Below are 23,759 nucleotides of genomic sequence, written 5' to 3'. Positions count from 1 at the left end.
GGAGCTAGGGGTATAATTTCTGGCTCAGACAGACATACCCACGGTAGCTCTGACAGAGCTAACACACGAAAAATAGAAGTGTAGCCATAGAGGTGCAAGTGATAGGATATACATACCAAGTACATACCTAGGATTTCAGACGAGATATGTTTGGAGATGTTAGACCCTCCCACTTCTCACACCATTATTTTTAGCACGCTAGCTGGATGAAATTATACCTCCAGCATCAGTGTAGACAGACTCTCAGTGCAAAGGACTACAACTAGTGCTTAACCTTATTTGTATCTTTGTGCAGCATCCACTCACCTTGTGTTTCCTACTTCACATCATGCAAGGATTTCCCAGCCTATGCATTTTTTCCAAGTCAAAATATTCCCAAATATGATATGAACAGTAGAAACACTGAATCTGAATGTCAACCTTTTCATTCATCCCTAGTGCTTACAACACTTCCAGTCCCCACTGTCTCAGGAAGAACTGAGGTTATGTCTACGTGGCCATGCAGTTCAGACTATGTAGGTGTGAACTGTAGCACACACTAGCATACTGCATTGTAACTTCCCTGCGTGGATGCTGCAAGCATGAATTAAAACATTAACATGAACAACGTAACTTTTAATTCACACCTGCAGAGTCCACACAGGAGAGTTACAGAGCAGCACGCTAGTGCACACTGCATTCACGCCCCCATAGTTCAAAGGCGGGGGGGCTGTGTAGACAAGCCCTGAGTTTGGAATTCAAACCCAGTCCCTTTGCTTAGTAGTGAACAACTCTGGCTCAGAGTCACTGAGCTGATCCCAGAGGTACTTGAGCTCCTGTATAGCTTAGCATTTGAAATACAGTATATACCACAACAGATAAAGTTAATGATTTAAGACCCAACCACTCTGTTCTGGTCTCCCTCTAGCGGCTAATCAATCACCAATGAAGTAAATGGGAGTTTTTCCATTACTAGCCCCTAGAGGGACTAGGATCATGGGATCTAGACAACCACCTCACCACTTAGCCTTCATGACTGGATGCAGAGTTGTCCGACCTGGAAAATCACTGTAATGTAAAGTTGTTTCTGCATTCAATATGAAACCACACATTATAATAGCAAATGTTATTAAAGTTCACAAATCCTTGTAGAGTGTATCATTTACTTTCTGTTAAACGGTTAACAAACCCAACTCTCATAAATGGCTCAAATGAAACACATAGGAGCAATAAAACATCCAGTGCAGAATTTCTACTTTTGAAAATAGTAATTAAGTCATAAAACTCTTACTGATTATAATATATAATTATAATAGAAATATAATATAACTATATAATATTTAAATATAATGGAAAATCTGATTAATATTTACCCTCTGCAATAAAGGCTACATTTACATAGCTTATTCACTGCTCACCCCACAGAATCCAAGTGCCCTACGAGTTGCAATCATTGCAGAAATAGGTTGCAATATTAAAACCGAACAGCAAAGTAAATTCTTAGAAAACAGCAAGTTTGTCATCGACTTCAGTTGCGCAAGGATTTCACCCTCTGTGTAAAGTACCTTTCTTTCAAAACCAGTATCTTCTGTAGGTTTCACATCACCAACTATTAACTAGTTTTTGCTAACTCTTAAAGGGGACTTACAAAGGAAATATACCTATCTCATAGAACTGGAAGGGACACTGAAAGGTCATTGAGTCCAGCCCCCTGCCTTCACTAGCAGGTCCAAGTACTGATTTTTGCCCCAGATCCCTAAGTGGTCCCTTCAAGGATTGAACTCAGAACCCTGGGTTTAAGCAGGCCAATGCTCAAATTGCTGAGCTATCCCTCAAAACAGTAATGGGTTTATGCCTTTTCTTGCTTCTTCGTGCTTGATAAAGGAGGGCTAAAACTTTGGAAGGCAGGTCTCTCTCTCCTGTTTTTCCTGAAAGCCTCAATGGATGACTGGAGACCTAGAAGGGTTAAAACCTCATAACTGAGAAAGAGAAATGAATTTTTCATTCTAATTGTTTAAAACTTACTGTCAATATCGGTTTAAATCAAAAACCTGAAAACACATGGGAGAAAGTCTTTGAAAAAAGAGTCAAAACCCTTTTAACTAAGCGCTAAAAATACCTCCAACATTAACTCTGAGACCTCCTCCTCCTCCAGCAAAGGCAGAGAAGGCTAGATTTGCCATTTCAGATTATTTTTCAGGGAACAAGAACCTCTTTGGCCCTTTTTTGTACAAAATAAGGCAGCAAAAAAAGAGCACAAGCCCTTTTAATAAAAAAAACTATGTAGGTCATGTTTAATACATGCGTGAAGGTGGAATATGGAAGATGAGTGTAAGGGATTTAATGATTCTGTAATCATTTCAAGTTTAATTTACATCTCTACCCCAATATAACGCAACCTGATATAACACAAATTCAGATATAATGTGGTAATTCAGTGCTCTGGGGGGGGGAGGGGGGGGCTGTGCACTCCGGCAGATCAAAGCAAGTTCAATATAACGCAGATTCACCTATAACATGGTAAGATTTTTTTGGCCCCTGAGGACAGCGTTATATTGGGGGAGGTGTACTTCAAACAATAAGCATATGCATTATTATAAGCAAAGCCAAATGAATAGATTGCAACAAATAATTTACTCAATGAACTTAGACTGGGATTTTCAATGCACCAAAGAGAACCGAGGGCAGACTAGATGATCACAACAGTCCCTTTGCCCTTAGAATTTATGAGTTAAATGTTGAACACCCACTGAAGTTCAGTTCTTTGGAAAAATCCCAGTCCTAGTCTCCCTCTGCTTATGGACAGTCTGTAAGCAGATCATGATTTCCGCACATTAAATGATTCCTAATTAACAGAATAAAATCTTTGAAAAATATTTTACTTTACAGATTGGTTATGAACAGCTATCTGGATGTGATAGTCAAGCGCTATTGGTTACTTGTAAATGGTCACGTTATTCTTTTCCTCCCCTGACTTCAGAAGCATATTTCTTAAAAGCAGTGAGGCTTTACGTAGCAACTAGTTTAAATTCTCTTGGAAAGGGGAAGCAATTTAAGGACAGATAATCAGGTTGAAAGATTTTTCAAAAATGTTACATTTTCCTTTCTATAACACACGTCTTGGCTGAGGCATTATTGCTAAAAACAATAAAAACAACAATGGCTTTGTGGTAATCTAGCCTCCCAGTCCCAGACCTGAACTTTAGCGTCCACAGCCTGGTCCTGTCCCAAACCTGGACTTTTGCGTCCAAAAGTCTGGGGGCTTACCTGAAACTCCCCCAAGCTCACTACCAGCTTGGGTATTTGGGCTGCCACCAGGTCAGGTAGGTAATTTACTTTAGGGGGCCTGACCTCCCCCTTTCCTCTCTCTGGTGTCCCCAACCCTCCCTGGGTGGGACCTCCAGATTCCAAATCCCTTGGATGCTAAAAGCAGGGGAAAAAATCCCTTCTCCCCTCCTTCCCCGCCTTGCACAGAAACCGGTTTCTCTACTTCCCAAGCGATAAGCGTTCTCTACCCTCAGGACAATTGAGATGCAAAATGCCACCAGCTTGGCTTTGCCTTCCCCCGTGTCTGCTCTCGTAGCAGTAACAGGAAAAAAACTTCAACCACAAGAGAACAGAGATGATTCTTTGTCTCTTGCCCCGTAGCCTGCTCCTTCCCTGAAAGCAATAGGAAAATAGCTCACAGCCTGGCTTTTCCCTTCCCTTTGCCTCCCTAGGAAAAGAAACTTCCACACGTTTTAAAAGAAAAAGTTTATATAAAAATAGAAAGAAAATATAAAACAATAATCTTGCATTAAGAAACTCAATACAGGCTCTTGCTTATAAGAAGATATGAAAAAACAGTCTGATTTAAAGATAGCCCAATTAAACCAGTCCAACAAATCAACATACAGGTAAATACACCACAAAGATCATCATAGCCGAATTACTTTGCGTTCCCTGGGTACTTACAGATGTTTAGAAGAAACTTTAAGATAAGATGGAGTTAGGAGGAAACCTTGTTTACTCACAGCTGAGCAAACAACAAAGACCCCTGGTATACAAATTCCCGCCCCTGACTTTAAACAATCCAGTTCTCTGATTGGTCCTCTGGTCAGGTGTTTGGTTACCCTTTCCAGGTAAAAGAAACTTAACCCTTACCTTACCTATCTAGTTATGACAGGCTTACTTTAAGATTTGTTGGTTAGACAGAGAATTTATATTTAAGTTTTCCCTCTACCCATTTAACATAGTAACTGCAAGTGCACTCCAAGCTGTAAAGTGTGAGCTCTTTTTCTAGCTCATTTGACTGCTTCTCTTCTAAGCCTCAGGCAAGTGGTTTTAGAAAACTGTCTCCCTTCTCTGTCTAACAGTGTCCCATGAAAAACATACTAACTGTCTTTACTGATCTTTAGTTCACATACCAGCAAAAAATGGAATAATCTGTGTCAAATAAATTTAGGTGCTAGACGGTCATAAGAGGGAAATCTTAACATTAATACCATTACAACTCTACCTTCAAAACCTAGCATATTTTCCATATATGAATAGTCAAGCGAGCACACTTAAAAGCCTCCTTTCACAAATGTCTATTTCACTAAAATGCTTCTGGTAAGTGAATGCAAAAATGGAGCAAATATGGCCACAGTCAATTCATCTTTAAATTTAAAAAATACAGAAACTCAGATTTTTGGTCTCCTTTTCTCCCTAGATTAATCCAGAAATGGGCAATTGTCTTCCACTAAATTCTAGATGAATGCTTGTTCACTTCCACCCCATCCCTCCCTAAATACAGCTCATATATTTTCTTCCCTTTGTCATCCTCATTCCAGAAATATTTACAGTATCATAAAACCAGTCTCTTTTATGACACCAATCCTTAATTCAGACAACTCTTCTGGGAGTGAATGTTCTTAAAGCTTTGTGTAAACAGTCTTCACATGATGCTGATAACTAGTTTATTTTTTTCAATACATGTCACCTTCTCCCAGCAGAAAACTGAGAGAGTCTGTGGAGGGGTGAAAAGTGAAGAAAAGAGGAAGCTTGTATGAGTTCTCTCACAAACAAGGGTAAAGCATACCACAAACTAAAATATTCCACATATTATATTGACAAATTTATCCATTAACCTCTAGTGTCTAGGTTCACATTTCTGATGTCCCACATGTAATTCTGAAATAATTCTCAACCTTTTCTTGTTTGCCTTTTCAGCCCTTGAACACTGATCTAACCATTTTGACTAAAGGTTAAGATAACTGTATCTTCAAAAAAGTGTTTATCAGAATGGACTTTAGTTCACTTAGGTCATCGTCATGAGAACAGTATTTTTTTTCCAGTTTTTTCTCAGGGCCCAATTCTGCCACCCTTATTCAATTCTGTAGTATGCCCCCTGAAGTCAGTCATACCACATGTCAAGGTTTTTCCCCCACTTTGAACTTTAGGGTACAAAAAGTGGGGACCTGCATGAACACTTCTAAGCTTAATTACTAGCTTAAATCTGGTACACTGCCACCAGCCAGAATTTAGTGTCTGGCACACTTTCTGTTCCCCCAAAACCTTCCGCTGGGAACCACAGATCCAAACCCTTGGATCTTAAACAGGAGAATAACCATCCCTCTCCTTTTCCCCTAGACTGTCCCTCCCTGGGTGCCTTGGGAGGGCTTCACATTGTCCAAACTCCTTGGATCTTAAAACAAGGAGGAATTAACCATCCCCCCTCCTTTCCCCCCACCAATCCCTGGTGAGTCAGACTCAATCCCTTGGATTTAAAACAAGGAAAAATCAATCAGTGTTCTTAAAAAAAAAGGCTTTAATTAAGAAAGAAAAAAAAAGTAAAAGTTATCTCTGTAAAATTCGATGGAAATGGCTTTACGGGTACTCAATTCATATAGACTAGAGGGACTCCCCCCCAGCCTCAGATTCAAAGTTACAGCAAACAGAGGTAAAAATCCTTCCAGAAAAAAGACATATTTACAAGTTAAGAAAACAAACATAAGACTAATCCGCCTTGCCTGGCTATTACTTACAATTTTGAAACCTGAAAGACTGTTTCAGATAGATTGGGAAAACCTGGGTGTACATCTGGTCCCTCTTAGCCCCAACAGTGAACAATGAACAACACAAAAAGCACAAACAAAGACTTCCCTTCACCAAGATTTGAAAGTATCTTGTCCCCCAATTGGTCCTCTGGTCAGGTGTCAGCCAGGTTTACTGAGCTTCTTCACCCTTTACAGGTAAAAGAGACATTAACCCTTAACCATCTGTTTATGACACCACGCTTGAGCAAATGTGGCAAAATCAAACCCTCAGTAATTAAGTGTTCTCATCCTAACAGTTGCTCGGTGACATCCATACCACTTGTATGTTCTCAATTAAATATTGACAACTGTGACATGATCCTTCACTTTCAAAGATCCCAAAGCACTGTACAGATGTTGAAAACTTACTTACAATTCAAACTACAGGCACAGAATCATACCAATGTAGGATGGAATGGATGGCGATAGGTCATCTAGTCCACTCCCCTGAACTAAGTATTATCTAGTTATTTCTTGGCCTGTTTTCAGTGGATAAGGAGAACAAATTATCACTCTTCTTTATAACAACCTCTTTACTTACTTGAAGACTTATGTCCTCAGTCTTTTCTCCTCCATACTAAACAAACCCAACTGTACATTATTATTGAGTCTGCAAAAAACCCTCTAAATAAATAAATTACGATGATGTGGGCATGTATATGCGCATATTTATTTGTTTTTCCTAAAGTTAATTAAGTATTTTAGGAAAAACTGTCAGAGCGGCCACCAAAAAAATTTGTTATGAGATCCCCTGATCTAGGCTATATTTCCCTGGTTTGCTTATGAGAAGGTCATATGAGATAGTATCAAAAGTCTTATTAAAGTTGAGTTATATCACAGCTACTGCTTCCCCCATCCCCAAGACTTGTTGCCCTATCAAAGAAGGGTATTAGCTTGGTTTGACATGATTTGTTCTTTACAAATCCACACTGACTGTTACTTACATATTGATTATTTGCTCTGTTGTCTTTCCAAGTACTAAAGTTAAGCTGACTGGTCTACAATTCCCTGGGTTGTCCTTATTCCCCCTTTCATAGATGGGCAAATATAGTCCCCTTTTCCAGTCTTCTGTGCTCTCTCCTGTTCTCTACAAGGCCTCACAGATATTCACTAATGGCTCAGAGATCTCTTCAGCCAGTTCCTTAAGTATTCTAGGATGTCATTTTATCAGGTCCTGCCGATTCAAGTCATCCAGCTTGTCTAAGGCTACGTCTACACTTACAAACTTACAGTGGCACAGCTGTACCGATACAGCTGTATCGCATGTAGCCATGTTATGCTGATAGGAGAGATCTCTCCCATCGACATAATAAAAACAGCTCAATGAGCGGCAGTAGCTATGTTGGTGGGAGAGCATCTCTTCCCAACATAGCACTGTGCACATGAGCGCTTAGGCAGGCAAAACATATGTTGCTCAGGGGGCTATTTTTTTACACCCCTGAATGACAACAGTTTTGCTGACATAAGTGCTAGTTACACATGGACTAAGGCCTTGTCTACACTACAGTTTTATCAACAAAAATTGTGCCAACATAGAGCAACTGCTTTAATTAAACCGCCATTGCATGTACACACTATGCTCCTTGTGTCAGCAGAGTTCAGCACTGGTGGCCACCCCCCTTCTACACAGGTTCTGGCACTCCTGAGGCCCCCAAATTGGCTGAGGCATTGTCCTCTTCCATACCAGACACTGATTTTGAGTCAGTGGTGAAGGGAACGCTACACTCCCCTATTTTTCCTCCATAGGTAAAATGGCTCCAGCCAAAGCTGATGGTACTCTCTGCATCTACTGTAACATGGTTCTGGCCTTCAGAAGTCATGATACAGCCATATTATTATTGCAAATAGGCAGTGCTTAATTTGTAATGAAAGAGGTGCCAGAGCTCAAGCAATTTTTTACTTTCATAACTGACGTGGCAAGCCCAGAGGAGCTGGAGCTTTGAACTTGCTTACTTATTTTGAACTGCCAAGCTTAGACGTGTCAGGGCTCAGGCCTGGCAAGCCCTGGCACAAATTAAGTTCTGCATATAAGGATTATTTCACAGACTACTAAATCATAGCCACTTCTCAGTTAAAAAGCGGCAGCAGTTTAACACCGCATAGCAACTCTACACAACAATTTAGATTAGAAATAGGAGAATACTGTATCTTGTTGAATTTACAGGGAAATTTTAGGTACATAAAATTGAATTAGACAATTGGTATGTGGCCAGGACAATAGATTTCACTCCTTACCTAAAATGGAAAAAAATCTACACTGTCTAAATAGGAAGGATTACACACACAAGCTATTTTACAGACATTTACTGAAGTCAACGGTGTTTTCAATTAAAAATTGGATTTGAGTGCATATAAACATTTGTACACATCTGATTACAATTTAAATAAGTGAAGACTAAATATTTTATTTTACTGCCTTATTTTAATGTACATTCTTGCTATCATTTTTGAACCGATGAAAAGAACTGGCTGTGATAGAAAGTTGTTATTATTGATTAATTCCCAGTTTTCATTGACAACATTCCAGCATCCCTGTCAGTCTGAAAAAGAAAATACTTTATCCCACTTTTTTATAAGCCTCTGCAAATATTAGACCCCTTAAGGAACTGCTGGCAAGCTGTCCCAGGTACTCTGACAACATGCTGGCAAAATGCACGTGCACCTCAAGGACAATCCCAAACCAGGTTTGTCACATATTGTCATCTTCCTTTCCAGCTCCCCACAATGCTTCTGACTGCTTACCTAAACATAAGTACCACATCCACTCATCTACCAAAATCTTCCCATGCACACTTTCCTGCCAACCCACAAAATCATTTCCTGTGCTGCTTTCCCCTCCCCCTATAACTGCCTGATAGAGTTGTCCCAATTTTCACTTTGAAAATCTGCTTATTTTGGATAGACAATCAGGCAGGAAAAAAACAGATAACCAACCACCAATAAAACACAAGCCTCCTATTGGAGAAAATCCTAGCAACAGAATACCTTCAAGAGTTGTACAACAACACCCCGATTTCTATTAATATCTAGTATTACTTTAAAAATGATTGATATATATTGTAACACTATATATAAATTACACTATGTTAATCTCAATTTTTGCTCCAATTCACTGCTGTATCTTTAGTTTAAACTGTACAAAACCCAAACCTTCTTAGTATATCTAAGTACTGGACAGGCTAGTTACTTTAAGAATACACTGCAGCTATTTTCTGTCAAGCCAGTATATCTGTAACCCTTTCTTGATATTTACATTACAAAAGAGATTTGCACAATGTCTGCTTTAAAGTGGGAACATTCTGTTTCTCTCTGGTTTGTTACAAGTCTGTAATGTTGAATTCTATACTGTTATAACTAGTAGTCTTGAGAAATTTAAAACGAAAAAAGTTGATGTATAATTGCATCCTATCAACTGGCAGGTCTTCACTGAGTAAACATTGATTTAATATTGTTTTAGATCAGGGGTCGGCAACCTCTGGCACACAGTGCGCCAGGGAAAGTACCCTGGTGGGCCGGGCCAGTTTGTTTACCTGCAGCATCCACAGGTTCAGCCGATCGTGGCTCCCACTGGCTGCGGTTCGCCACTCCAGGCCAATGGGCGCTGTGGGAAGCTGTGGCCAGCACATCACTTCCTGCAGCCCCCATTGGCCTGGAACGGTGAATCACAGGCAGTGGGAGCCACGATCGGCTGAACCTGCGGACACAGCAGGTAAGCAAATTGGCCTGGCCTGCTAGGGTGCTTACCCTGCCGGGCCACGTGCCAGAGGTTGCCAACCCCTGTTTTAGATTAACACCCAGGACTAGCGTCACACTAGACAACACAAATTGACCAGAGTCCAAAAGTCTGTCTTTGATATGCCTCTCTGTTCCTTGATCTCTGTGACAGTGCTATATATATCACACATTTATGTAAAGGTGGTTTGGTTTCAGTAACGCTCTTTTATCTCCGTCAACCTGCCACACAAGATCAACAGACTTGAATTTTACTGTTAGGGCTACAATTTTCACTCTCTAGTGACAGGAAAACAAGATGTTGCAAAGTGGCACATTTTGATTATGCTTTTTGGTGTTTACTTGGGAACTGAGATGGTTGATTATTTTAATTTTCAGAGGGGCTTCTCACCCCTGGAATCCAGAGACAACTTCAAAAATGAGTTAACCTCCAGTTCCTGCCTGAATGCACATTAGTTTCACTGTCTCCAGCTTAACAAGTCAGCAAGACCTTTGCTGGGAACACTTTCCAGAACTCAGTAGGTAATATTACAGTCTACTTTCTAGCTGTGGATTCATGACACCCTGCAGAAAATAAAGTCTAGCAGCTCTGGACAAATAACTCATTGGAATCCTTGAGTTTTCTTCGGAGATCAGCCTAGTTTTCTCACTCACATTATCATAGGGTCTCTTCAAAGATGACTATTTTAAACTTACTTTTTGTCAGTAAAGCTACAGGAACAGCTATGGCAATAACAATCACTGCAATTGCAAGCAATCCCAACAGATACTTCACTACTGTCTGGAAAACACGAAAAGAAAATACAAAGTTAGACGTGCACGATGTGTGTTAATGTGCCAGCGTGTAAAAGCCAAGTGACTGTTCCAGGGCTGGGGCGGTGTGCACACCAGCGTGTATGGTTGTGCACTTAGACTGGTTCCAGGGCAGTTTATTGCACAGTGAGAATTTGGGCGTGTGTTCCCTTGCCGGTGTGGCTGTGTGGGGGGAGAGTACCGCCCTATCTTTGAGGTTGAGCGCCACAAGCTGTTCCTAGCATAGCAAATACGCCTTCGCATCTTCCGTGTCTGGAACAGAAACGCACAGCCCAAGCCCCGGGAGAATTTGCTCACGTGCAAAGAATGCTGCACTCCCATTAAGCGCAGCATAGTCCAGGCTGGAACTACCCTCCTGCCCCGGGCCTCAGGCAAGGGCCTTTTCAGTTGCCTCTGGCTCCAGCTGGGGGTGAAGCAGCCGCCCGCGGGCAGCGACACAGTTACTTACTGACCTTCATAACTGGGAGCTGCGGGAAGCGGATCCTCCCTGTGCGCCTGCGAGCGACAGAAGAAGCGAAGCGTCTTCCTCTCTGGCACAGGCGGCGAACTCCCGGCTCCCCAGCGCCTAGTTAAACATTAGAGCGGCGCAAGGGCGGCGGCGGCTCAGTCCCGGGGCCGCCCCGCGGGGGACGGCACGGGACCGGACCTCTAGCTAGCTGCTTGGGCAGCGAAAGGGGCACCGCGAGGTGGGCGTGGCCTGGCGGGCAGGGCTGGGTGTGGTGAGGAGAAGCCGAGGAGCTGCCCCGGGCTGGGGCGCGGGTTCCAGCGGCGTGAAGTGGTGGGGGGCACTGGAGCGTAGGGACAACCCGGGGAGGTTCCCAGCGGAGCTGGAGGGCTGGAGACGCGGGAGGTTAGTGCTCAGTGGGGCGGGCTGGGTGGCTGGCAGTGTGCTGGAAGAGGCGGGGTTGCGATTTCTCCCGTGAGGATCAAAGGGGGCGGGGATGGTACGTAGGCTGCTAAAGTTTATTTCACTTGTGCCGAACCGTCACTAACCAGGCACTGGGGAAGAGACGGAATTGCAGCAACTTGGAGTCTAGCCCCTGTAACCATCTGCACGGGGGACCGGCAGGTGCTGCTGCTGGCCAGACAAACTCTGCGCGGAAGTCCTTTCAGCAGGATTAAGGGTTTTCTTTAGTATAGGGGTTCTCAAACTTCATTTCATCACCATCCCCTTCTGACGTGAAAAAATAATACATGGCCCCAGGGAGGGGAACCAAAACCCAAGGGCTTCAGCCCCAGGTGTGGGACCTGTAACCTGAGACCCATCACCCAGGGCAGAAACCCTCAGGCTCAAGCTTTGGCCCTGGGTGGTGGGGCTAAAGCTTCAGCTTCATCCCGAGCAAATCTAGTGCCAACCCTGGCAACCCCATTAAAACAGTGTTGCAACCCACTTCAGGCTCCCAACCCACAGTTTGAGAACTGCTGCTTTAGTCCTCATCAGGTAACTGGATTTCCAGGGAGAACAAATCAGATTTTGTCTGAGTCAAGTCCAAAATGTAGAATAGTGAGACATATATATTTAAATAATATGTTATTTTTCCAGATGCTATAGACTGCATGTTATACCCAAACAGGGGTGACTTGCTGTTCTCATTAAAGTTTTTGGCAAAAGTGCCATTAAGCTAAATTGAACTACTTTCGACTGCACTCTGCTTCTCAAACAGCATTTATATAAGGCTTCAATGCACTTTAATTAAAACACTTTAAATTCACACCTTTATTTAAAATTTGGTTCAATTTCTCATGTAGACAAACATGAAGAAAAACATTCCTTGCTACCAGTGATTGACAAAATTAATATACCAAGGATTAATGAAATATAAAATGAATAACCTGTAAATCAAAATTAAGTATAGTATCATGTGGTCTAAAAGATGAGTATCAGCAACTTGTTAGAAGTCTAGGGTTTTTCATAACAGTACTTTATATTAGAGGTAGATTCTAGCCACAAAGTTTGATCCAAATCTCCACCAAATTAGAGGGTGTGAATTTCTGTTTCTATTTAGGCACATCTCTGCTTAGTTTTCTTTGCTCAAAACACTTAATAAATACTAATGAATCATCACAACATCCCAGGGTTGAAAGCAAACCTTTGTATCCCTATTATACAGATAGGAACACAGAACAAAGAAAGTATATGACTTGCTGAAGTAATGGAGGAGTCACTGCCAGAGCCTTGGGAGAGAGCAAGAGTTCCTGATATTTAGTCCTGTTTTCAAAGCACTAGACAGAACTTTACTTAAAGTTATGTGGCTTGTAGTGGATGGTCCTACCTACTTTTGCCTCCACACCAACACAAAATGCCAGCTACTGTATCTGGGGCTGGAAATGCATCCTTGATACATCACCCCAAAGAGTTTTACAAACATTGTCTCCCAGTGCCCAGAAAAGGAAGATGGTATTTATACACACTTCACAGATGGGTAACGCAAAGGCAAGGGTTTTCCTCAAACTTACAGTGAGTCAGCTGACTCCCGAGCCACTCTTTGAATCATTAGGCAACACTTCCTCAAGCAGCGGATGAGTTGTTACATACAGCAACTTCTGCCATTAGCAGCTACCTGCATACTGAAAACATCTCTAACATACTGTGCTAGTACGGCCTTTGGTCTTGACTCATCTTGGCAGCAATGCTAAAAGAAGCCTATGAGGAACATTTTCCTGCTTGCGGTGAACATGAACCACAATTGTAACAGATAGCTCAAACTCCAGTCAGTCTTGTGACACCAGCCTGATGAATGTTACTAAGCTTATAACCCATTCATATTTTAGTGATACTGAGAGATTTTCCAGTGCCAATCAGTGATTAATTTGCATGAGGGAAGTAAGTGTCTAACTGAACATGGCAAATGCTCCCTCAAACCATATAGTGGATCAGACCCTTGTCCAGTCAGGCTTATGGGTCCAGATTCTGGTCTCAGTTACACCAAAATAATCCATGGAGTTTAAGAGAACGGCACATAACCTACAGTTACTCCTTGTGATAACAAAACAGCCATTGTGTATAGCTCAGAAATACTTGAAATTCTGCATGCCTGACCAATACCCAGATCTAGAATTCATTGGTAATGTCTGGTAATTTTATACTTTTTGAATTTGTCTCTCATTATAATATGAAGCTTGCAAGGTTGTTCCAGCCAGGTCTAGTTGTTTTTAATCTCCTTTACCCCATTATTTTTGCTTTGCTTACCCTATATCAGAGATATTTATGGCACGATCTAACTTTTAAGTGAAGTTCCTTTGACGGCAATTTATTTATTATCTGCAGGTTTATGACCCATGACAGTGACCTGTAACTTGTCCATGTTTTGAACTGAGGGAATAAGCTTATTCATCTTTTGCTAGATATTGCAACACATACTGGATCATACTGGAACATAATGACACCAGGCCCTGGCTCTGACCACGTAACAATGGGGCTCATCACCCATCCCCATCGCCACTGGCCCCTGCTGCCTCCTACAGCCCTGTATCCATCGCTCCTGGACCCTGGTGCCTTCCTGGTCAATAGGCATTATATACATATTAGTACAACTTTCTTAAATGTGGCCACTGGCTGCATGCAGCCACCAGGGGCTTTTCGTATGGCCATGACAGCCTCCTGGGCAGTGATGGTGGGGGGGTCAAAGCATTGTCCCCTCCCCCTGCCTCCTTTTGCTCCTGGATGTGTTGCTCTGCACTGCCTCTGGAGAGAGGTGGAGCTCAATGCTGCAGGAGCAAGGTGAGTTCTTGACCCATGTTGGGGAAATGGGGGTTGGGTGGCAGGCTCCAGCAGCTGAACTTCAGGAACCTGTGTGTATGGCGCTGGGCTCCAGCCACAGGGCAGCAGGTATTGACCCACCTGGCTCTGGCCACACCACCCTGACCTCCAGCTGCAGGGCTTCAGTCTCTGCCTCCTGGTTCCAGCTGTGTGAAAGTAGGCGCTGCCCCCTGGCTCCAGTCCTGGGCTCCAGACATGCAATGGCAGGTGCCAGGCGTCAACCCAGCCCCACCCCCATGGCAGCAGGCTCCACGTGTAGGGCTTTGAGTGCCAATCCCTGGCTCTGGCCACAGGGCAGCAGGTACTGACCCCCAGCTCTGGAGCTTCAGTTGGCCTCTGGCCTCCAGTTCCAGCTGTGTTGTGGAAGGTGCTGGCCCCAGGCTCCAGTCGTGTGGCCCAGCCCCTGATGCTGATCCCCTGCCCCAGCTACATGGCAGCAGGTGCGACCCGCAGCACTGTTCCCAGGCTCTGACCATGCAGTGTTGAGAGCTGCCCTGGATGTCGACCCCTGGCCTGGGCCGTGCAACACCAAGCGCTGGCTCCAGCCATGCAGCGGTGGGCACTGACTCTTGACTCCAGCCATGCAGCCCTGGGCTCTGGTCATGCAGCAACCCCAGGCGCTGATCCACAGCTCCAGCTGCATGGCAGCGGGCTCTGATCTCTGGCTCCAGCTATGCAGTTCCTGTCCCCAGCTCCGGGCTCTGGCCATGGGCACTGAGCCCTGGCCCTGGCCACATGGCAGCAGACACCAGGCCCTGGCTCTGACCACATAACAATGGGGCTCATCACCCATCCCCATCACCACTGGCCCCTGCTGCCTCCTACAGCCCTGTATCCATTGCTCCTGAACCCTGGTGCCTTCCTGGTCTTGCATCCATCCTCCATTGCCCGAGCTCCCCACTGCCTCCCCCAGCCCCGCATCCGACCCACCATCACCTCTGGCCACTACTGCCTCCTCCTTTGGCCCCTGCATCCAGGGCTTAATGAATCCTGGGGCTTGCTGAGAAAAGTGATATTAACAAACACGCAAGTATCACTTTTCACAGCAGACTTACTAGGTATCTGTGAAAAGTGATACTTGTATGTTTGTTAATATCACTTATCACTTTTCATAGCCTCCCAGGTAGCTACTAAATGCACTGTGATATTAACAAATATACAACTGTCACTTTTCACAGCAAGTCCCAGGATCCATTAAGCCCTGAATGGAGTGTGGAAGGGCAAAGGGGAGGCAGTATTATATTTATTATTGAGTTTGCCAAAAAGCCCTACAAATGTAAATTACAATAATCTGTATCTGTGTCTGTGCATATTTAATTGTTTTTCTTAAAGTTAATCATTTATTTAGAACAACGTGTCAGTGCAGCCATCAGTGAGATGTGGTGGCTACACTCTGAGGCCACCAAACTTTTTGTTGTGGGAACCCCTGCATTAGTACATAGCCAGATGCCAGGGACCAACTAGTTAGGGCCACTTCCCTATCTTCCCATGCCATGTCCAGCTTTGACTGCTACTTTGACGAGGGTGTCAATTGCCACAGTATCTAGGCTTAATTTCATCTTTGACCCCATCTCCTCCATCCTTGTCATCTTTGAAAATTTCCATCTTAGGCCATTTGTCTCTCCATCTGCATCACTTCTCCATTCTGTTTAAGCAGAGACGAAGGCTGACCCTTGGAAGTGTGTTGCACAAGGTTTTCCCCTTATAGCTGGGTTTGGGAAAGGGCAACATGGAATTTATCAGGCACCCTGTGCTTGACAGAGATTGCCTTGTAAATAAAGTCATTCCAAAGTTTGAGAACCTTGACCCATCACTTCTAGCAGCTGACTCATCTTTCTTTTGTACAATATGGACTTGCCCTCTTAGACTGTAAGAATTTTTGGCAGTAGTTGATTGTGAACTCTGACATCCATTTTTTCTTTTAAACCATAAATTTTTCTTTTAGTCAGAAATCTAGACTTGAGAAGAAAAATGGAGTCTCCTATACACTAAAGCAGAATCAGATTTCCTGCAATAAATCCCAATTATAATTTGTTTTATTTTTTTAACAGCCCTGTGATGGGGCACACCCCCGTTCCAATCAGGAGATGGCTAATGATCTCCTCTGGGCTCAACCATTACTAAATAGGCACACCTGTAAAGCCTGCTCCAGCTGAAGGAAGCAAGCTTAGAAAGGAAATCTTGACACAGACAGGAGTGGTAATCAGGAGGAGAGCTGTGGTGCCTCAGAAATAGGTGACTCTTGCACCCTTCCCCTGAGCTGACAAGTCTGTGCTGCTCATATGCACTTACCAGGGAGGTGCTGAAGATAAACCCCAACCTGGGGTCCAGATGTATCATATTGACATAGACAAATTGGACCTTTACAGGAAGCCTCAGCTTGAACTTCTCCTTAAGTGAAAGACTCCCATGCCTGAGAATCCAGAAAGGCTAGAGTAAGGTTCCCAAGTGGGGAAAGGACTTTGGAAGGGAAAGAGAGACATTGAAACTATCTGAGTGTGGCCCCAGAGAAAGGCCCAACCTATCAGGAGCCCATAGATTGTATTGAACACAAAGATTACACTCTTTAAATTGTATTCCTAGTTCTTGTGCCCAAAAGTTGTATAGATATGTTGCTTTACTGGGATAGATGTATGCACAGAAAGAGAGGTTATTTGCAAGCAGAAAGTGAAACCAAATTCTTGGATTGCTCTTTGGGGATGCTTCCCCATATACTTAATGCAAATTCCAAATGTGTTGTCTCCTTTATACTTTTCTAGCCTCACCAAAGCTAGAGAACACATTACTGTATATTTAACTGGTTAGTTCTGCTAGAAATAAATGGATAAATCAATAGGAAAAAAAACACATTAAGGAGGTATTGATATTGAGAATATATATATGATCTACATTAGAAATACAATGTGTTCCAGACTGTGTGGCTATGTGAGGAAACACTGTGAGAAAGCATTCATTATACTAGTATAATAGCATGCCTCAGATGTATTGCAAGCCTGAAGACAAAGTGCTTATAGCACTTGAGTAGTGCCACCAGAGAAAAACATATCCCAAAATACCGTATTTATGTATGAGACAAAGGAACAAAGACCCAAAGTAATAGCAAACAAGGGGCAAAACATATAGTCATCAGAAATGTGAGAAATACTGAAGAACTTATGAGAAAATAGGCATTGGTCCTGTTTCGTTATGGCCCGCTGGCCAACTTTCTGGATCATTATAGATGAGTGGGAGCAAACTCATTTTTTGGCATTAGCTATTATGGCATGAGGGTCAGTTAGTCTCAATTTGATTCTCAGAGTTTAATCTGTCATTGATATCCCAGTATGTATTATTGTTGTATTTTGAATATAACTATGAGAAAGCCCATGAGAGCTAATTTACTTCTTCTTTACTTAAAAAACCTGTTACATGAAAATAACTCATGTTTTGTTATTCTTGAGTAGGGTTTAAGATAAAGGAAAAACAGAGGTAGGTCTTTACATTGTTTTTAATAGTATCCTTTTCAAATTTGATCATTTATATTACTGGGAATGAAAGTGTTGCTGTCTCTGTAGGAAGGATCTGTAAGGTGGAGAAGTGTAGGTTGGGGAGTCAGGAAAAAACATAATTACGTTAGAATTTTTTTCTCCTGCAGACATTGTTTTTAATTTTGAAGTTAAAAAGGCCTAGGGCCAGGTTCTATGCTTAGTTACACCAATGCCTGTTTGAGAATGTTCTGGGCAGTTAACACTTTCTTCTGCAAGTTAGGAAGAAAAATCAGAGAATTCATATCCCATTTTTCAGTCATTTTTCTGTGAAGCTTTGCATCCTAACCCTGACCTGGCATCTCTTATTCATAGAAGAAAGGGCTCATACTTGATTACATTCTATTAAGTGAGGCATTTCAACCAATCATCTTCCTCCTTCCTAGCTCAGCATGATTAGGAAAATGGGGTTAAAAACAGAGTAGTTAGCTCTCTAAAACATCTATCGAAGCCAGAGCAATTAAAACATCATAGAAGTGGGGCTATGTGGCAGTTAGTTCGTGGAGTGGTCTATTGAACCTTTCACATCTGGTCACTGGTTTCACTGTTACTCAGGCTGGCTATGGATTAAAGCAATTAACTTGTTAGCTGTTCTGATGACCCATGGAAAGTACACTGGTGGTCTTATTTCCAGTTCCTAATGAACTGTTCGCCCCACAATCAATACCCTTCTTGGCACTCAGGAGACCAAGGAGAGAATGGCTGTGGAGGTCAAGCTTTCCCCTGCCCCTAGATGTGAGTCCCTCTAGGCCAAAGCTAAGTCATATTGACAAGGCAGACAGACAATCTCTTAAACTATCCTTATTCTCATCCTCCTGTTCTATTGTAAAAGGTGTGTGCCAACCCCATGCAACCTAGTGTGGTCAGGCACAACACTACAGGTGCAACCTGCGAGTTGGGTTGTCAATCAGTTCACCAATGTCTTTACACCTCAAAGTGGCCACCTTCACAGGTCTGATTTATTAATGGAAAGTTCAGTAGAAACACAAAAAAGAACTTCACCCAGCCTTCTTACAGGGAGGCAGACTCCTTGGAGTCTATCAGTCCCATGTCCAGGCCTTTTACCCCCAGCACACACACACTTGACCTTGATTCCTGGAGCTAGGGTGGATTTAGGGCTTTCCTCCCAAATGTAATTCATCTCCTGACAGCACACAGCTCCTTGCAGCTGGACCTCCTGCAGCAATCTGAGAGATCTCTCACTAAGCAACTTTCCCTGTAACCTCATCTTCTCTCTAGAAATGTCCCTCATTGACCTCTGCTAGCCTTTTACCAGGTCCAAGTACTTTCTAGCCAACAAACTGCCAATCAGCAACATAGGCAATTAAAAATACTTACAGGTGGGCTGAGATGGGCTTGTTCTCCTTAAAGAAGGCTGTTGCAGGAAGACTTGGCTCTGATTCCCTTAAAGGGGCTAGCTACCCTTTGCATATATCTATCCTCTCCCTGATATCCTGGATGTCCTTCCAAATAGATACTATGCCTTTTTAATTAAGTAAAACAAACATAATTAACAAGTCAGAGATGTAAACTATCTCTTCTAAGAAGATTTCCAGTCCTCTCTAACTCACAACTGATTCTTCTTACTGGGTTAACAGTTGTAACATGGGTAGTAGCCACTGCCAGTTAGTTCTTTTAATGTTCCCATCTCATTTTGGAAATTTCATTTCTTACATGTGGCAGCAGGCATTTTATCTCAGTCCTCACAACACACCCATGATGCTCAACTGTTACAGCATCTCTGGTTTCCTTCCCTATAATGAGCAATAATGAACAACATGCTGATGTTCCTGCCTGGGTGGTATCTAGAAAGGTCTGGAATCTACACTCAGATGTATTTGTTTATTATTATGGGCAGGAGAAAAAGAGTCAGGCCTATTTGCGGGAAGTTCAGTGTTATAATAAAATGAGATGTGAAATAAGAGATGAATTACAAACAGGTTGTTTTTAATGACAGTAAAAAGGATACCAAACAAGTCTTTCAGTAAAAGGCAGCTGAGGCTAATTTCATATTTACTCTGAATAAACAAAAAGCCAAAAGGTTCAGCACATGTAGTGGGGTGGCTCTGTATCTCAAATACAATTGGGAGGAGATGCAGTATAGGACTGTCATAAACAGATAGCTAAGGGTTAATGTTTCTTTTACCTGTAAAGGGTTAACAAAGGGAACCAAACACCTGACAAGAGGACCAATCAGGAAACCGGATTTTTCAAAGCTTAAGGGAGGGAATTTGTGGGTTTTTCTTTGGTCTTGGGTCTCTCTCTGTCTGTGCTCTCTCAGCTATGAGAGGGTCTATTTCCAGTCCTTCTAATCTTCTGTTTCCCAGTGTAAGTACAAATTAGCCAAAGTATAGTCTTTTAAATGTTTTGCTGTATTTGCATCTTTTTATCTGGCTGGTGGAGTCTTTATGTGTATTTTGCTATGAGTACTTTAGATTGTATTGTTTTTGGGTAAGGCTGTTTATCCCTTTTCTATTGTTATTCATTTCTATATCTTACATCTAGATTACAGAGAACTGTTATTCTATTCTTTCTTCTATTTTTTATTAAAAGTTTTGCTTTTTAAGACTGTTGATTTGTTTCTAGTTGATCCCCAGGAAATTGGTGGGAGAAAGGAAAGACAGGGGGAGGGAACTGCTCTCTGTGTTTAACTCTCTAGTGTCCGGATGGGAAGAAGCTATGGGGGAAGAGAGATAGAATCTTTCTGTTTCCTTGTCTTTGGGTTGTCTCTTTGTGAAGAGAGAAGACACTTCTTGGTATTGTGATGTAAGAGGTTGCATCAGTCACTCTCAGGTTAGCCCAGAGAGGAATTCTGCGGTGGGAGAGAGGGGGGGAATGGTTATTTCCCTTGTGGTAAGACTCAGAGCCTCTGAGTCTGTTGGGGTCCCTAGGGAAGGTTTTGGGGAGACTAGAGTGAACCAAGACACTGGAAATTTTGGCTGTGGCAGCGAGATCAGATCTAGCTGGTAATTAAGCTGTAGAGGAGTTTATGCTAGATTCTCAGGTTATGAATGCTAGGTTTCAAATCTGAAGTAGAAAGCTATGATAGGACACGCTTCTTTATGAGACTTAAAGATGGGGAAAACCTCAATTTCTGGTAGGAATGAAATAACACACTTGTGGCGTTGGGACATGTACAGACGCGGCAGTGGGGTCAGGGTCTGTAGAGGGGCAATATCCTGGTCATGGATGAGTAGCTTTTCTGTTCCTTAGTGACCAGAGCAGGGCTCACTAGAGTATCAGGAATTTCTAGAACCAATTAGGCAGACAGGCTGTTAGAACACTGCAGCCAATCAAGACAGGCTAATCAGGGCACCTGGGTTTAAAAGGAGCTCACTCAGTCAGGTAGGGAGGAGTCAGGGAGAGGAAGTGTGTGTGTGAGGAGCTTGGAGCAAGAGCACGGAGGTGAGAGTGAGAGGTGTGCTGCTGGAGGACTAAGGATTACAAAAGCGTTATCAGACAGCAGGAGGAAGGTCCTGTGGTGAGGATAAAGATGGTGTTTGGAGGAGGCCATGGGGAAGTAGCCTAGGGAGTTGTAGCTGTCATACAGCTGTAACAAGAGGCACTATAGATAGCTGCAATCCACAGGGTCCTGGGCTGGAACCCAGAGTAGAGGGTGGGCCTGGGTTCCCCCCAAACCTCTCAACTCCTGATCAGACATAGGAGGAGTTGATCCAGACTGTGCGGAAGATCACTGAGGTGAGAAACTCTGCCAATAAACACAGGACCCACCAAAGTAGAGGAGGAACTTTGTCACAGACACAAAATGGAATAAATCCAATTTAATTATGAATGGCATTACTATTTTTCATTGCCCCCAAACAGTACAGCCAGAGGAGAGGTATCTCTTCTATTCCATACAAGACAAACCTATGGAGTGACTCTACTGTGGCTGTAAAACCTGCAGTGGGACAACACTCAGTGAGAGTTCCCATAGGCATTGTGTCTGCAGAGGACAGGGGCATGTCAAATGTCTCTGAGAGTGTGAGGGAGTGGTAATTGCTATGAAACGCAGCATGAACACATCCCAGCACTACCTCATCTGCCAGGTAGCGAGAGGTGTGGGACAGACCCTGCTCTCTTTGGGCACTAACACTTCCCCCTGTTTTGTGCTTGCAAAGCTCAAGCAGAACCCCCTTTCACTTCACCCCCAAATAAGCACCTGAACTGCAGAGAGCCCCATCTAAGTAAATAACAGCTGCTGAGAGACCCCTCCCCATATGCTTGGCAGAGAAAACCTATTACTTAAAAGGGGTATGAAAACAGGCTTAGCTTCCAACCTTCTCTACATGTGGTGAGGGCTGTATTTGTAAAGACCAAACTCTAACAAACCATGAGAGTGTGTGAAATCTTTACATTCATCTCCCCAAGCTGTTATAAATCCTCCTGCAGAACTGCGTAGCCCTCACATACAATTAGCCATAACCTGTTACAAATACTATTCCTTGTAAACCAGCGTAACACACTGCTGGGGACACCAAGAAGTTTCTCTGCAATGCACAGTCATTACCACTGTGCATTCACAGAAGATAAGTTTGCTGCTCTGTTAAAAAGTCAGTACATCACAGTTTATTAATTTAACTGGCGTGAATAGCTCTTCCCTTCAAAACTGACAGCTTTGCTTACTGCTAACATGTAAATTGAGGTAAACCCATATTCCTTGTCTAGGACAGACCTGTTTATCACCTCTACCTAGATGAGGCTGTCTGAACTTAAACATGTTCTAGTAAAATCATACAGAGGGAATTCATAACTTCACATATGATAACACATGCATTTTACAATGATAATAATAACCTTAATGTTATTAGCTTTCATATGATGCCTCACAAGGTACGTGTGTAGGGTCACAACCATAGAATCATAGGACTGGAAGGGACCTCGAGAAGTCACCTAGGTCAGTCCTGCATTCACAGCAGGACTAAGTACTATCTAGACCTTCCCTGGTAGGATGTCTAAAATGATCTTAAAAATCTCCAGTGATGGAGATTCCACAACCTCCTTAGGCAATTTATTCCAGTGCTTAACCACCCTGACAGTTAGTAAGCATTATTTTTCCTCAAACATAGGATATCATTCATAAAATTACACTTGACATGTACAAGAAGCACTCAGCAGCTTCTTTCACTCCATATGACTAGTCTGTGATTTCAAAAATTTGTCAAGAAGCGTGTGAAATGATAGAAGAAATATTCATTCCCCCCATTTCTTGCTCTAACTTAGCCCCAAGTTGTATCTTCTTGGCCCTAACTATAGGGAAGAGTTAGGGTTATAAAATGTATATTCTTCCTATTAATATTGGGCAAAAAATACACACACAACTTCTAGACACTGACTCCCACTTCCACCTGCCCCTTCATTGAAGAAGCAAGATGGTCTGGTAGTTAAAGCTCCAGACTGGAACTCAGGAAATCTGGTCTGAATTTTCAGCTCCTTTGTAGACTAGCTGTGTGATTCTGAGCAAGCCACTTACACATCACGCTGTTCCTCAGTACACATCATCTGTAAAATGGGAGTGACAGTGTTTCTCTGATCAGCACCATAGAAAAGTGTTTTAATAAAGTACATGTGATGCACATTAAGGAATATTGGCTATGGAACTGTTAACATTCTGGTAACTACAAAGTACAAACCTGAGAAGCCAGCTGGCTCCCACTACTGCCCTTCCAATCCATGCAAAAAGAAGTATTGATTATTTGCCTTACTTCATCCTGGCCTAAACCAAAATGGATTTACTTTACTCCATCCTGTACAAGTGAGACCTATAATATGTTTAAAGTGTCTTTTATAGGCCACCTGGCAAACAACTTGCATGTGGACCATATATTTTTCTTTTGAGCATGAATAAAAAAATGTGAGGTAATAAAAAAGCAAGACCACCTAGTGCTATAA

General features: G+C 42.8%; 1 protein-coding gene across 1 annotated transcript in view; it reads right to left on the bottom strand.

Annotated features, from left to right (window-relative positions):
- The window catches only part of DPP4 (dipeptidyl peptidase 4), an 81,189-nt gene extending 69,999 nt beyond the window's left edge, over positions 1-11,190 (bottom strand). The window contains exons 1-2 of the mRNA XM_032803566.2: positions 11,036-11,190; positions 10,467-10,551 (exon numbers count right to left, since the gene is read on the bottom strand). Coding sequence (XP_032659457.1) covers positions 10,467-10,551; positions 11,036-11,041 — 91 coding nt within the window. The 5' untranslated portion in view covers positions 11,042-11,190. The remainder of the gene's footprint in view (positions 1-10,466; positions 10,552-11,035) is intronic.
- Between the last annotated feature and the right edge of the window lie 12,569 nt (positions 11,191-23,759).

The sequence above is a fragment of the Chelonoidis abingdonii genome, chromosome 10 (genome assembly GCF_003597395.2).
Source record: "Chelonoidis abingdonii isolate Lonesome George chromosome 10, CheloAbing_2.0, whole genome shotgun sequence".
In the NCBI taxonomy this organism is placed as follows: Eukaryota; Metazoa; Chordata; order Testudines; family Testudinidae; genus Chelonoidis; species Chelonoidis abingdonii.
This window is presented reverse-complemented; position numbering and strand designations above follow the sequence as displayed.